Source organism: Haliotis cracherodii, unplaced genomic scaffold (genome assembly GCF_022045235.1).
Source record: "Haliotis cracherodii isolate W230 unplaced genomic scaffold, xgHalCrac1.p SCAF_1, whole genome shotgun sequence".
Lineage (NCBI taxonomy): Eukaryota > Metazoa > Mollusca > Gastropoda > Lepetellida > Haliotidae > Haliotis > Haliotis cracherodii.
The window spans coordinates 70,527,591-70,541,691 of record NW_027266264.1 but is presented as its reverse complement, the minus strand read 5'-3'; the positions used below and the strand labels follow the sequence as shown (position 1 = coordinate 70,541,691).

At 42.4% G+C, this 14,101-nt stretch overlaps 2 protein-coding genes across 2 annotated transcripts; one reads left to right on the top strand and one right to left on the bottom strand.

Moving 5' to 3' along the window:
• Positions 1–2,386: 2,386 nt before the first annotated feature.
• On the bottom strand, positions 2,387–11,652 carry LOC139466748 (putative amine oxidase [copper-containing]). The gene is made up of 4 exons (XM_071248449.1): positions 11,582–11,652; positions 6,774–8,718; positions 6,238–6,445; positions 2,387–5,149 (listed from the first exon to the last, which is right to left on the bottom strand). Exons 2-4 carry the CDS (start codon positions 8,708–8,710, stop codon positions 4,847–4,849), a joined length of 2,448 nt encoding a protein of 815 aa, XP_071104550.1. The 5' UTR covers positions 8,711–8,718; positions 11,582–11,652; the 3' UTR covers positions 2,387–4,846.
• Positions 11,653–12,926: 1,274 nt separating this feature from the next.
• On the top strand, positions 12,927–13,985 carry LOC139457295 (uncharacterized). The gene has a single exon (XM_071238706.1). The coding sequence runs from the start codon at positions 12,927–12,929 to the stop codon at positions 13,983–13,985; it is 1,059 nt and encodes a 352-aa protein (XP_071094807.1).
• Positions 13,986–14,101: the final 116 nt, after the last annotated feature.

Below are 14,101 nucleotides of genomic sequence, written 5' to 3'. Positions count from 1 at the left end.
TGGCACAACCATATTAGTAATAATCGACCTGTTATAAAATTTTCAACCTTAATATTGAAATACATAAATTATATAGATAATATTAATAACAATAGAGGCAACTGGGTCTATGCCGTATAAATAGGATGCGATTTGGGCTGAACCTGACGCATGTTAAGCTTCATTTCCAAACAAACAAACAAACAAACAATGTTAGTATCTGTGTAAACCGGGTTAAGCCTATATTATATAGGTCCCCGGTTGTGCCATGCTGCAAACTCTTCTGTACGCTAAGGGCGTGTGGCTTCAAGTGTTCTGACCATAAATATTGATTGATATAAAGGCAAAGACATATTTAACAATAAACTCTAAAACCAGTTAAGCTGATTTAGCATGAGTTCAAAACCTGTACCCACTGTTCCGAAACGAAATTAAGATGTGAGAAGCCGTCAAAGGGTTATTATCCGTCTTCTCTATGACCACTCTCTCACCCAGCGTTCCATGCGACCATGCAGCATAGTACCTCTGCCACAGGCCAGCCATGTGACGATTCATCACATATTACACAGTCAATTCAAGATATTGCATATGCTTATCATATCTTTCTTTTTTGACGAGTCTGCACATTTAGACAGTCATGTCGTAGAATGGTTAACTTTCATTGTGAAAATATCCTAAAACGTGAAAAGCTTTTTCTCTTTGCGTAGTTATCCTATGTTTACATTGGTTGTACGGCTCCACGTGCTGTCATCGAAGCCCTACGGAGACCTAGTAAACAGTCACTTTCATGTGTAAATATATATTGTCATGCTCCTCACTGTCGTAGTTGTTGTAGCAACTATATATAATTATGCAAAACAATATGTAAAGTGCACCGAAAGACTGATTTCAGAATAAGCGCGTTTGTTTACAAACAAGATAAAAGGCCGACCACGTGATATGCAAATTGGCCTGTGACAGGGGTGTTATGTCGCCACTATATACTACGCCTTATATATATATATAGGTGCTTTATGACCTTCTGTTTTGTGGACACACATTGCCATTTTGCAAGAGGTCAAATGTAACATTCGAGTGAGTGAGTTGGGTTTAACGCCGCTTTTAACATTATTATATCACGGCGTGTCAGCTCAATGTGGGAGGAAAGCCCGAAGTGATGCAGGTCTAAGACGTTTACCACTTCGGTGAAACCCACGAGCACGGGTACGGTGCTGACAAACCTAGAAACATAATTGGGGCGAACCGGGATTCGAACCCACAATCATAGGTTTCTGGCGTGCCCAAGGGACGCAACTCTGCACAGCGAATTACGGCGCCTTAGACGACTGGGCCACCCGTGCCCCCTATAACATTCGAACGGGACGGGGGACTCAACCCCAAAACGTACGAGAATCTGTACTTTACTCAGAAAGTGATATTCCAAATATAACAATTGTTACTTCTGTTTTGTGTTGTGTGAACAGTCTGATAGTAACCACATTTTACAAATACTTATTCTTGACGAGGTCAATTACTGATATGCGACAACAAGGATCCGAGGACGCCTGATGTTGTCTGATCGGACCGAGGTTATCTATCAATCCATTCATCCGCACAAGCCTTAGGTAATGGCGTTATCTGATCACACCATGCATATTTGAAACTGGTTATCTGCGCTGAGTTCTCCGCAGGGAGGAGTGAGTGAGTATGGTTTTACGCCACTTCTAGCAATATTCCAGCAATATCACGGCGTGGGGGCACAAGAAATGGGCTTCACACATTGTACCCATGTCGGGAATCGAACCCGGGTCTTCGGCGTGACGAGCGAACGCTTTAACCACTGGGCTACCCGACCACCCCCCGCAGGGAGGAACCTGAAAGCCGACATGGACATCCCATTGACAAATCGCTCCAGAAAACTCATGCTTGTCGTAAGAGGCGACTAACAGGATCGGGTGGTCAGGCTCGCTGACTTGGTTGATGCATGTCATCGTATCCCAATTGCGTGGATCGATGCTCATGATGTCAATCACTGCAATGGACTGTCTGGTCCAGACTCGATTATCTACCGACCGCCGTCATATAGCTGAAATATTGCTGTGTGCAGCGTTAAACAACAAACAAACCTTACTACTACTGTGAGCGAGTGGGTGAGTGAGTGAGTGAGTGAGTGAGTGAGTGAGTAGACGATATAGTGAGTGTATAAGTTTATTGTGTTATATCACGACGTGTCAAGCTCTTTTGGTGTCAAATCTACGATCACACAACCTGAAAACACAAACACCGGATGGCGTTATGGACGACTTAGCGACTTGTGGCGCATGCAATACTGGGGTATCTGTGCCCATATCTGAACGAAATAAGCGTCATGTCTTAAAGTATCATTTTTATTATATAAAAAGATCATATTTTACATACATTAGCCTCACATATTTATATTCTAACAAGTATCATTTTACTCAGAACGACCGATAGACAGGTACCGCAATACTTGCAAAATATGGAAAATAATGGGAAATATCAATTTACGAGCAAAAGTAGATGTACACCGACCCTATAGGCAGGAACGGAAGAGACACACATTCGGTCAGTGATACTTACGTTATATACCAGCTTACTTTGGAATCAGCTGCAGCAGCCTCATGCCAGGTCATAAAGGCACCCCCTGTCCACCCCCCTATCGTGGCCGAACCAAGGCTTAAGCCGAAGTCACTTGGCACGGATAATCGTCAATACATTGAAGCAACAGAGTGTGACAGGTGCACAGCTCCTTAAGAAGGGCGAGAATGAGACATATACATGTGATGGCTGCAGGGCAGTGAAGCCTTGATGAGGTAATGGTTGACACCGATATATATGATAGAGCCAATGACATTGTAGTGCATTGAAGTGCAGCCTTGATGAGGTAATGGTTGACACCGATATATATGATAGAGCCAATGACATTGTAGTCAAATTGAACATCTACCCGAGGCAAATGTCTGTGTTGATATGTAGAAGGAAACACACACAAAGAGTGCTGGGAGCACCGTTCAGCACTTTTAATAAACACTTTATAGATTGATATATGGGTTGGAAACACACCACAGATGTATTAACCAATCTCCTTAAAATCAGATCTAAGATCTGGCTGCCGCTTTGTTTAGCGATCTGATTTAAATGAGATTGATGTATTAACGTACTTGCAACTATTCAAATTTGATAACTGATCATTTGACTACAAATAGTGCTTCACACATTCAAGATTATTTTATTACAGGGTTTAGAGTTGTTACTTAAAGGCCTGTGGGTTGTTGGTCAAATTTATAATAAAAAATAAATTGAAAATAGTATATGTATTAATGTGTCCTTAGTCTTTAAGTGTAATTACACCAGGCTGGAATTAAAACAAAAGGAAGAAATAGAAAAAAGGTCACAATTATTTTTAGGGTATAGTTCAACAAGTCAAATCGCAATTGTATTTCCAATTCTGGTTTACCGATATCGTATAATTGTAATATGCATACAGAAGAAATTTAGTTAACCAACCATTTTAATTTCAGTCAACATTTATAAAATGTGGAATGAGGTGATCCGTCAAGCAAGTAATTAAAAATACCAAGAAATATCAACATAGACAGCTTTTGCGCCCGTCTCCATTAGAAGTAATGCTTCATTGAATCCTTCCACAACAAACGTTCAGCAATAATTGAGAAGCAATATGTTTTGATAGGATCTGGACATACATCACCCTCCTACATCTGCACCATTCACCGTGATACCTTCGTCATCCACTGTTACACCGCCACCGGCGCAAGATAGGATTGACTACAAAGAGAACTCAGTAATACCCATCGGGTAAAACCGCTCATTATGTATAGCTGGAAGGAAAATGCGCCTCCCATAAGAACGAAATAAATTTTCTGTCAGAGTACAAAACGGAATCACAGTAGAGAATGTTGTCTGTATTACCTCTCCGGAAAATGGACTATCCATCAGACTTTTCCGTTAGAAATGTGTTTGTCCCGGTATTTGAACACGGAATATATAATTCATGTATACACAATGGGAACTGAAAGGTGAAACACTTATCAGCCAGATAAACACCCCTTTGTCACAACATTTGGGCCATAGAAGACGGCCTTGTTTCAAAAATCAATGAAAGCGAGTGAGTTTGGTTTTACGCCGCTTTTAGCAATATTCCAGCAATATCACGGCGGGGGACACCAGAAATGGGCTTCACACATTGTACCCATGTCGGGAATCGAACTCGGGCTTTCGGCGTGACGAGCGAACGCTTTAACCACTAGGCTACCCGACCGCCCCTCAATGAAAGTAAACCGAGGTACATTAAATTTTAGAAACATAAAAAAACTCTTGACTTTAAGGAAACAGCTTTAACATTTTTTAGCATTGCAGTGTAATGGTTGCAGGTAATTGTAGTTATTGGTCCGGTTTAATTTTGAGCCAAGATAATAATCACAACGAGTGGGTGAATATGGTTTTACACTGCTCTTAGCAATATTCCAGCAATATCACGACGGGGACACCAGAAATGGGCTTCACACATTGTATGCACGAGGGGAATCGAACCCGAATATTCCCGACGAGCGAACGCTTTAACCACAAGGCTAACCCACCGCCCCTAATCACAACGACACTATAGCAGTACATTGGACACTTTACAACCTCGCAGTGTCCATTGATGAGTCGACGCAATGCGAGGGCTCAGATTGTTATCACCGTGATATGATATCGAGCGTCCCTGTGCTTGAGCGAAATTGTATCCTGGTAAAACGGCTGTTCTATGCATTGCTGAATATATAATTAATGTTTTTATACAATAAACTTCCTGAAGATATAAGTCCTTATTTCCGATATTTTCAGTTAAAACATTACTGCTGTTTCTTTACGGATATTGTAGCACTGACGATGGTCGATCAGACACTTGCTGGTCATAGTCCGGTGACTGGGCCACACACTGTGTCTTTCCCGGGGTACCGTATCTCTCAACCCGAAGGCCAGCTGATGGTTGACTTTGATCTTTATACTCGACTCTAACAGAGTCACGTGACTGAGAAGAGGGGCATTCTGGGAAGTAGTTGTACGGAAGGAGAGTAAAGCCCATATAAGAGCCAGCTGTAGGGGTGACAGGTAGGTCCTCGCTGTGTGGAATGTGATGCGTACCCATTGGGATCCAAAGCACGAGGTCCTAAAACAATATATACTCACATTTACATTTTGAAAGGAATATCAATCACAGCATGACTCCAGACCAAACACAAATCAACCGCGTCCATTATCTTACATCAAAATTCGTTTTTTGTATGAGTGAGTGAGTTGGGTTTAACGCCGCTTTTAACAATATTCCAGTTATATTGCGTCGTGTCAGCTTAATGTGGGAGGAAAGCCCGAAGTGATGCAGGTCTCAGACGTTTAGCACTTCGGTGAAACCCACGAGCACGGGTATGGTGCTGACAAACCTAGAAACATAATCGGGGCGAACCGGGATTCGAACCCACAATCATAGGTTTCTGGCGTGCCTAAGGTACGCAACTCTGCACAGCGAATCGCGGCTCCTTAGACGACTGGGCCACCCGTGCCCCCTTTTTTGTATGAAGAAAGTGTGGTCGAAAGAGACCAACTTCACAAACTTAACTGTAACCTGAATATGACTACCTCAGTAACTTATTCACTATTTACAATTACTTCAGGAAACCTAGACTAACCTTATGTTATCTTTATTTAAAAATATATATCTACAAAATATTAAATCCAAAGGGAGCCCAGAACAATGCTTAATTTCAGTCTTTCAAATCTAGTCTTGAGTTGGATTACTTCGCTGGAGTCTGGGAGACAACGCACAGAAAACGGATCAAACAGTAACATATAATACGGTTGACTGTAACTTTAACGTGGTTGACTGTAGCTTTAATATGGTTGAATGAACTGCAAAAGTTATATCATGATCATGTTTATCAATGCTTCTGTGGCTGAGTTTGGTTAAAGCACTTTGCACAGTATTGCTGTGGAAGGAAAGCCCACACAGCGATGTGGGATTCAGGTGATTGCAACTTTGATAAAACATTATGCACTTGTATAATACCATGCACAACCAAGTGCGACATCATGATGTCTGGGTCACCTTTGGCCCTTCTATGCTTGAGCGAAGTTAGGCAGCCTATATGATTCTTTGATCGTTTTGTATCCCACCCGAGAAGCATCATAGCCAATTAGAACAATTATAATTGTGTTTCATAAATACAAAATAATGACTTCATCTGTGCATGAGCGTCTCACCTGGTCAACGATACTCTCATCATCAGCCAGAAATGACGTAAAGTTGACGGTAGGATCCAAGCTGTCGAACAAACCATACGGAGAACTCCCGTCTCGCTCATCCTCCTTGAACTGTGTGACCAGCAACTGGTGACGAGCCCAGGAGACGAGGATCTCATTCCCCTGATCCTCAGGCAGGAGCTGTTTGGCCATCCCACTCAGCTGAATCCTTGCGGGACAAAACGTCACGTACAACAGGCAATGTTTGAACATTCAACGTTTTCTTTAAAAAAATGTGGTTTTTTTTGCATGCGCATTGATTAAACCTTCTCTTTTATTCCCTAGATCAGCTTCTAAATGCAAGTACACGATAAAACCAATTATTTCTTCTATGGTAATCCTTACTGAATGATGTATTTCAATTTCTATGTGAATCATGTCTATTGCCAAAGGGATCTTAGGGCAGTTCATGGTGATATGTTGGTTATTAACGTCACAAGTGTACATATGTTTAAAAGTCTGTATCTATTATACTTAACTAAGAAAGACAAACGTACCTGTATGCCTTTAGCTCTCCTTGGCTGCTGTTTCGTTGCTCATTGTGTATCACATGGTACATAGGGTTATCGAAGTTGAACTTGTAGGCAGCGGCCATCTCCGTCTCTTTCAGCCGCCTGTCAAATCGAATCTGGTTGTACCTTGAGCTTGGGTCATTTGTCGTCTGCTCGTTTTGGACTTCTTCTGCCGAGATGTCCAGGGTCTCATATCTGTTGCTGGTTCCATGAATGTCAATATCTGCCTTGAAGAGGAACATGTTGTGATGGATAGGTCCAAAGATGTTGTCTTGTAGTTTAAAGCCATATGGAGCCTCTTCTGGTGTGTGGAAAGCTGCGAAAATATACCCTGTGGACATCACTCGAACCTCCAGTGCTCCACTCTGATGAAATATGAAGTCAGTAACGTAATCATAGTTGTCTATCGTCAAAATACTCCGGAGAATCAGAACGTTGTCTGTCATTCCAGAGTAGAAAGCACCCTCAGATTTAGAATAGGAGAGATGGCGTCTGAGGGGTACACCACTATTCAACTCGAACAGACAGAAAGCCTTCTCTAGAACCACAGGTTCATCACTTGATCCTTCGCCAATGTAGGCAGCATTGATGAATGTGCTTGTTTCGGGACAGTCAGCTCCTGGAACAAGAGACTGGGAGTGGGTGCCAAGCAAAACACCACTGTCAATGAAATCACCAGCTTGGACAGCTGTGTTATGGGCTCCATAGTAGACTGCTATTTCTTGCATTCCGATTTCATAGGCAATTCTTTCATCATTGAATCGGATATTGTATAGTTGTGGTCCAGACAGGGTGGACATTCTGAAGTCGAATTTCCACTGCATGTATTCAACACTGCGATGTTTCACAGAGTATCGCTTACCATCTGGTTCGACCATTCTTGGAGCCCTTTTTGGCTCTCTGGGAACTGGTGCACCTCTTCTGTTCATTGAAGAGAACAGATTCCTGTCATCTCTGGGAAACGGTATTCTGGTTTTTGGTATGGATGTGGTATTGTACTGCAGAGCGAGATTATCAAGACTTGGATACTCCCTACCGGCGTAAAGGACTTTCTCGACACGGACAGATGAGTTAGCTGAATTAATATTAAAGAGAAATATGAGATCAAGGTTGTTGAGAGTAAAGTATTCCACAGAGTGGCTGGCGATGACCCACATCTTACGTACCGGCTGCTGTACGATCCGACTTCCAATTGGGACAGCATAAAAAGTAAGGCATGTATTCTCACAGGCGGTAAACGTTCCTCCGTAGCTTTCGCTCAAAAGAAGACTCAACGTGTTGTCAATCTCTCGAAACATATTGTCATAAAAAGAATTATATTCAACTTCTCCCAGAGGTCTGTAGGCATATGGAACGGGATTCTTACGGCGTGAGTTCGTATACAGCACATGTCTTGTAGGGTTAGGTAGGGGTCCAACTATGTATTCCTCTACAACAGGGGGACTTGCATCTCCCCTGAAGACAACTAGTCGAGCATTTCTGTCTGGTCTAGGACCTCTGCCAGCCATATATGCCAAAGCTTCTGCTTTCCTTGGTGGATGTAGGTCTGATGCGAAGATGTAGCTGTTCCTCACGGTAGCCGTTGATGGCCTGACAATGGTCATGTTTGTGAGTCCATACATGTAGTTCTGGATGGTCCTGAGTTCAATCACGGTCAAGTCATCGTACAAGCCAGGAAACGCTGCTTCAGTTGTATTGATGATGTTGCTGGTGCTGCTGGTGCTGCTGGTGCTGTCGCTTGTGCTGCTGCTAGTTTGTCCACATACTGGGTAGGGTCCATTACCCTTGGAATCAGCACCATCTTTGAATTTCTGTCGGTTGTTGATTTCAAGTTCTCTTATCCACAGATAGAGGAGAATGACAGATGAACAAACAAATACCCCTGTTAGTATTTTCCATCCACCGCCAGAGCCTTCCCCCATTGTAAAGTCTGTGAAAGGAAAATGCAAATTTATGAAATCAGATGCTTACAGAAACAACTTTCAATGATATCGATGATTTGCAACAATGTATTGTGGTTTTAGGTATGGGTAGATGCGCTTTGCACATGTCAATATGTTAGATATTGGAACTTGGATATCATATCATTCACTATTGACATGCAGTTTTACATACACGTGTATGTTTGTGTGGCTTCATATGCATGTTCTTGTCCGGACGAAAGCCAGATTTGTAGTGCCAGTCCGCAGTGTACCATGAATACACCACTCAGACACAGTATACTGACTCCGAGCCAACCAGTCATTGTTTTAGCTCCTTAATGCCGAGTGCTAGACAGAGTAACATCAAGTACCATATTTTAACGTCTTTTAGTATGATGCGGCTGTGGATCGAACCACTGACCTTCCGCTCTCCGGACAGACGCTCTATCCACTCGAACACGGAGATCATAAGTAAGGGTATGCATCTTTACAACATTGATGCGCCTTAGCAACTGCCTTTCCTCTTAAACAACACGGATGTGCCTTAACAAAATGGACGCGCCTTGGCAACTGCCATTCCGCTTAACAACATGGATGCGCCTTCACAGCATGGATGCGCCTTAGCAATTGCCATTCCGCTTAACAACATGGATGCGCCTCAACAGCATGGATGCGCCTTAGCAATTGCCATTCCGCTTAACAACATGGGTGCGCCTTCACAGCATGGATGCGCCTTAGCAACTGCCATTCCGTTTTACAACATGGGTGCGCCTTCACAGCATGGATGCGCCTTTTTCAACTGCCATTCCGCTTAACAACATGGATGCGCCTCAACAGCATGGATGCGCCTTAGCAATTGCCATTCCGCTTAACAACATGGGTGCGCCTTCACAGCATGGATGCGCCTTAGCAACTGCCATTCCGTTTTACAACATGGGTGCGCCTTCACAGCATGGATGCGCCTTTTTCAACTGCCATTCCGCTTAACAACATGGATGCGCCTCAACAGCATGGATGCGCCTTAGCAATTGCCATTCCGCTTAACAACATGGGTGCGCCTTCACAGCATGGATGCGCCTTAGCAACTGCCATTCCGTTTTACAACATGGATGCGCCTTAACAGCATGGATGCGCCTTAGCAACTACCATTCCATTTTACAACATGGGTGCGCCTTCACAGCATGGATGCGCCTTTTTCAACTGCCATTCCGTTTTACAACATGGGTGCGCCTTCACAGCATGGATGCGCCTTTTTCAACTGCCATTCCGTTTTACAACATGGGTGCGCCTTCGCAACTACCATTCCGCTTAAATGGGTGCGCCTTCACAGCATGGGTGCGCCTTACCACCTCCATTCCGCTTAACAACATGGATGTGCCTTTACAACACGGATTCGCCTTAACAACATAGATGTGCCTTAACAACATGGATGTGCCTTAACAACATGGATGTGCCTTAACAACATGGATGCGCCTTTACAACATGGATGTGCCTTAACAACATGGATGTGCCTTAACAACATGGATATGCCTTAACAATATGGATTCGCCTTAACAACATGGATGTGTCTTAACAACATGGATGTGCCTTAACAACATGGATGTGTTTTAACAACATGGATGTGCCTGAACGTAATGGATCCATCATAACAACGGGGATGCAAAACAACATGATTCTCATTACCAATTTCGGAAGTGGAAAAAAACTGTAAACGAAAATTTAAGAAGAATGATATATTGAATGAATATGCAATGTTTTAGACACACAGATAACAGTTCATGGCATACCGACCGGTTGGGCAGAATTCGCCAATCTCTTCGCACCTAGTATAATCACTAAATGATATTAATGATTTATAAACACATGCTTATAACATGGTTAGAGACGTATAACGGAGTCCGGTTTAAGCAGATATTTCTCATACTTATGGAAATGATTTTGTCGCTTTTATATACGACCAAAGATGAAACGAAACGGCGTTAAATGGTTTTATACTCGATCCCATTTTATGTCCCATCAAAAGAAATTCTTTTATCGAGGCGTTACAATTCATATCAACGGTGAACTGTCCATTCAAGTATACGCACAATGCTTGAAGTGTCTTCATGGTTGCTACCTTGTACCGGGGAGTATGAATGAAAATATACTCCAGTAGAGAATGTAGCACTCTCCATTTCATTATAATATCATTAACATACTATTTCAAATGACCTTAAACAACCAACCAAACAAAGCGCAAAATAAAAAGAAAAAAATTGAACCAATGTCCCAGTGGTTTTTAAACATTCGGAACAGTCCAGGGAAGAAGAAGATAAATATAGCTCGGAGTTTATTTCATGTTGGAAACAGGGTCATTTGAGTTTCCTGTGTAAACCCAACCAAGTCGAGTAAAGGACGAGACATTTTGATAATTTTGTACTCTAACTAATGACAATTCTTTCAGATAATTTTGCCTTACACCTGGTGTCAGTACTGATTTTCAGGGATCCATTCACATAATGTTCACCCCTATTTTACCTTTTCGCCCAATGGAATCGGTTTCGGCAGATAATCGAGGCTGATTATTCACTGGCACTGACGTTTTATATTTACATCTATCGGGTGACGTATTCTTCCCTCGCTACATACTTATCGTTTTGAATAATTCCCTCATATGGAGCCTGTTTCACTACAGAAATTGTGACTATCTATTCTACCAACTAGGGCCGTGCCATTATATGACATTATGAAACCATATAGCGTTTTCCTGGACGACGTTTACATCAGCAGAGTCTCACGAACCCCTAAGATCCGACGTTATAAATGAAATGGAAACCGTGTAAAGTAGCATGTTTAAGTATTTATTTCGGCATCGTTCGCTATATTACTCACCTTGATCACAGAAACGTCCTCGTCAGTGCATACAGCGTGCCAGTGAACTTGTCATAATCACAGCGCTCTTTACACGGCGAATGGCGTCTTTGTTGGTTTGTTGTGGTAACATAGGAGGACAGAAGGTATTTCTCGACATGTTGTATGAGGACATTCAGTGTGGCTATGTTCGCCCATACGTGAATGTGGTTGTGACATGATTGCCCGACTCATACTATTTGTATACAGGTCAACAAATATACAACGAACACAATATGATAGTTTTGTTAGTTTTATTAAGTACCTAAAAGCAAGGTTTTAAATATTTGTTTTCGCAGGCGAGGCAGCTCATTCTCTTCTTATTTTTCTCATTTATGAGTAAGCTATACATTCATCATCAGAAATAAGTATAATTACCATAAAAGAATTCTGATCTCCTTTATGTATAGTATGTACTAACATGCAGGAAAAGGTAACTGTGATCACACACTGTGGTCATTGGTCACTGTGGTCATTGATAACTGTTGATAACAATCGTGATGATATGGATATGGATCGATTACACTGTGAAGAGACAATAGTTAATAATAATGCATAGATCAAAGATGACAGTGACGAACAGTTTATAGATGATAGTTATGAACAGATTATGGATGATAATGATAAACAGATTATAGATGATGATGGTGATGATGATGATGATGAACAGATTATAGATGATAATGATGAACAGATTATAGATGATAATGATGAACGGATTATAGATGATAATGATGAACGGATTATAGATGATTATGATAAACAGATTATAGATGATAATGATGATGATGAACAGATCATAGATGCATGATGATCAACAGATTATAGATGATGATGAGGAACAGATTATAGATGATAATGATGAACAGATTATGGATGATAATGATAAACAGATTATAGATGATGGTGATGATGATGATGATGATGAACAGATTATAGATGATAATGATGAACAGATTATAGATGATGATGAACAGATTATAAATGATAATGATGAACGGATTATAGATGATAATGATGAACAGATTATAGATGATAATGATGAACAGATTATAGATGATGATGATGATGATGATGATGATGATGATGATGAAATTATAGATGATGATAATCATGAACAGATTATAGATGAGTCAGGTGTCCACGCATCCCACTCGACCTCACCATGGCAAGGGTAGAGGTATTTTACTTTGAGTCAGGTGTCCACTCATACCACACCAAGTCAGGTGTCCGCTCATACCTCACCAAGTCAGATGTCCACCCATACCGCACCAAGTCATATGTCCACTCATACCACACCAAGTCAGGCGTCCACTCATACCACACCATGTCAGGTGTCCACTCATACCACACCAAGTCAGGTGTCCGCTCATACCTCACCAAGTCAGATGTCCACTCATACCACACCAAGTCAGGTGTCCACTCATACTACACCAAGTCAGGTGTCCACTCATACTACACCAAGTCAGGTGTCTACTCATACTACACCAAGTCAGGTGTCCACTCATACTACACCAAGTCAGGCGTCCACTCATACTACACCATGTCAGGTGTCTACTCATACCACACCAAGTCAGGCGTCCACTCATACCACACCAAGTCAGGCGTCCACTCATACTACACCAAGTCAGGTGTCCACTCATACTACACCAAGTCAGGTGTCCACTCATACTACACCAAGTCAGGTGTCCACTCATACTACACCAAGTCAGGTGTCTACTCATACCACACCAAGTCAGGTGTCCACTCATACTACACCAAGTCAGGTGACCACTCATACTACACCATGTCAGGTGTCCACTCATACTACACCATGTCAGGCGTCCACTCGTACTACACCATGTCAGGCGTCCACTCATACTACACCATGTCAGGTGTCTACTCATACTACACCATGTCAGGTGTCTACTCATACTACACCATGTCAGGTGTCCACTCATACCACACCAAGTCAGGTGTCTACTCATACTACACCATGTCAGGTGTCCACTCATACTACACCATGTCAGGCGTCCACTTATACTACACCATGTCAGGTGTCCACTCATACTACACCATGTCAGGCGTCCACTTATACTACACCATGTCAGGCGTCCACTTATACTACACCATGCCAGGCGTCCACTTATACTACACCATGTCAGGTGTCCACTCATACTACACCATGTCAGGCGTCCACTCATACTACACCATGTCAGGCGTCCACTCATACTACACCAAGTCAGGTGACCACTCATACTACACCAAGTCAGGTGTCCACTCATACTACACCAAGTCAGGCGTCCACTCATACCACACCAAGTCAGGTGTCCACTCATACTACACCAAGTCAGGCGTCCACTCATACCACACCATGTCAGGCGTCCACTCATACCACACAAAGTGAGGCATGACTATGTCCAGGATTCGCTGTACCATTTCAGGAATTGAAGACACAACAGGTGGACCAGGACGGGGTTCATCATCAGTGCTCGATCGCCCACGTTTAAACTCTGCCACCCA

Excerpts from the sequence above, each read along its gene's own strand:
- LOC139466748 (XM_071248449.1), bottom strand. The coding sequence starts at position 8,710 with ATGGGGGAAGGCTCTGGCGGTGGATGGAAAATACTAACAGGGGTATTT. Across the intron at positions 6,446-6,773 it reads GGAGAGCTAAAGGCATACAG|GATTCAGCTGAGTGGGATGG; the intron begins GTACGTTTGTCT and ends TTGTCCCGCAAG. Across the intron at positions 5,150-6,237 it reads ATGAGAGTATCGTTGACCAG|GACCTCGTGCTTTGGATCCC; the intron begins GTGAGACGCTCA and ends ATATTGTTTTAG.
- LOC139457295 (XM_071238706.1), top strand. The coding sequence starts at position 12,927 with ATGTCAGGTGTCCACTCATACCACACCAAGTCAGGTGTCCGCTCATAC.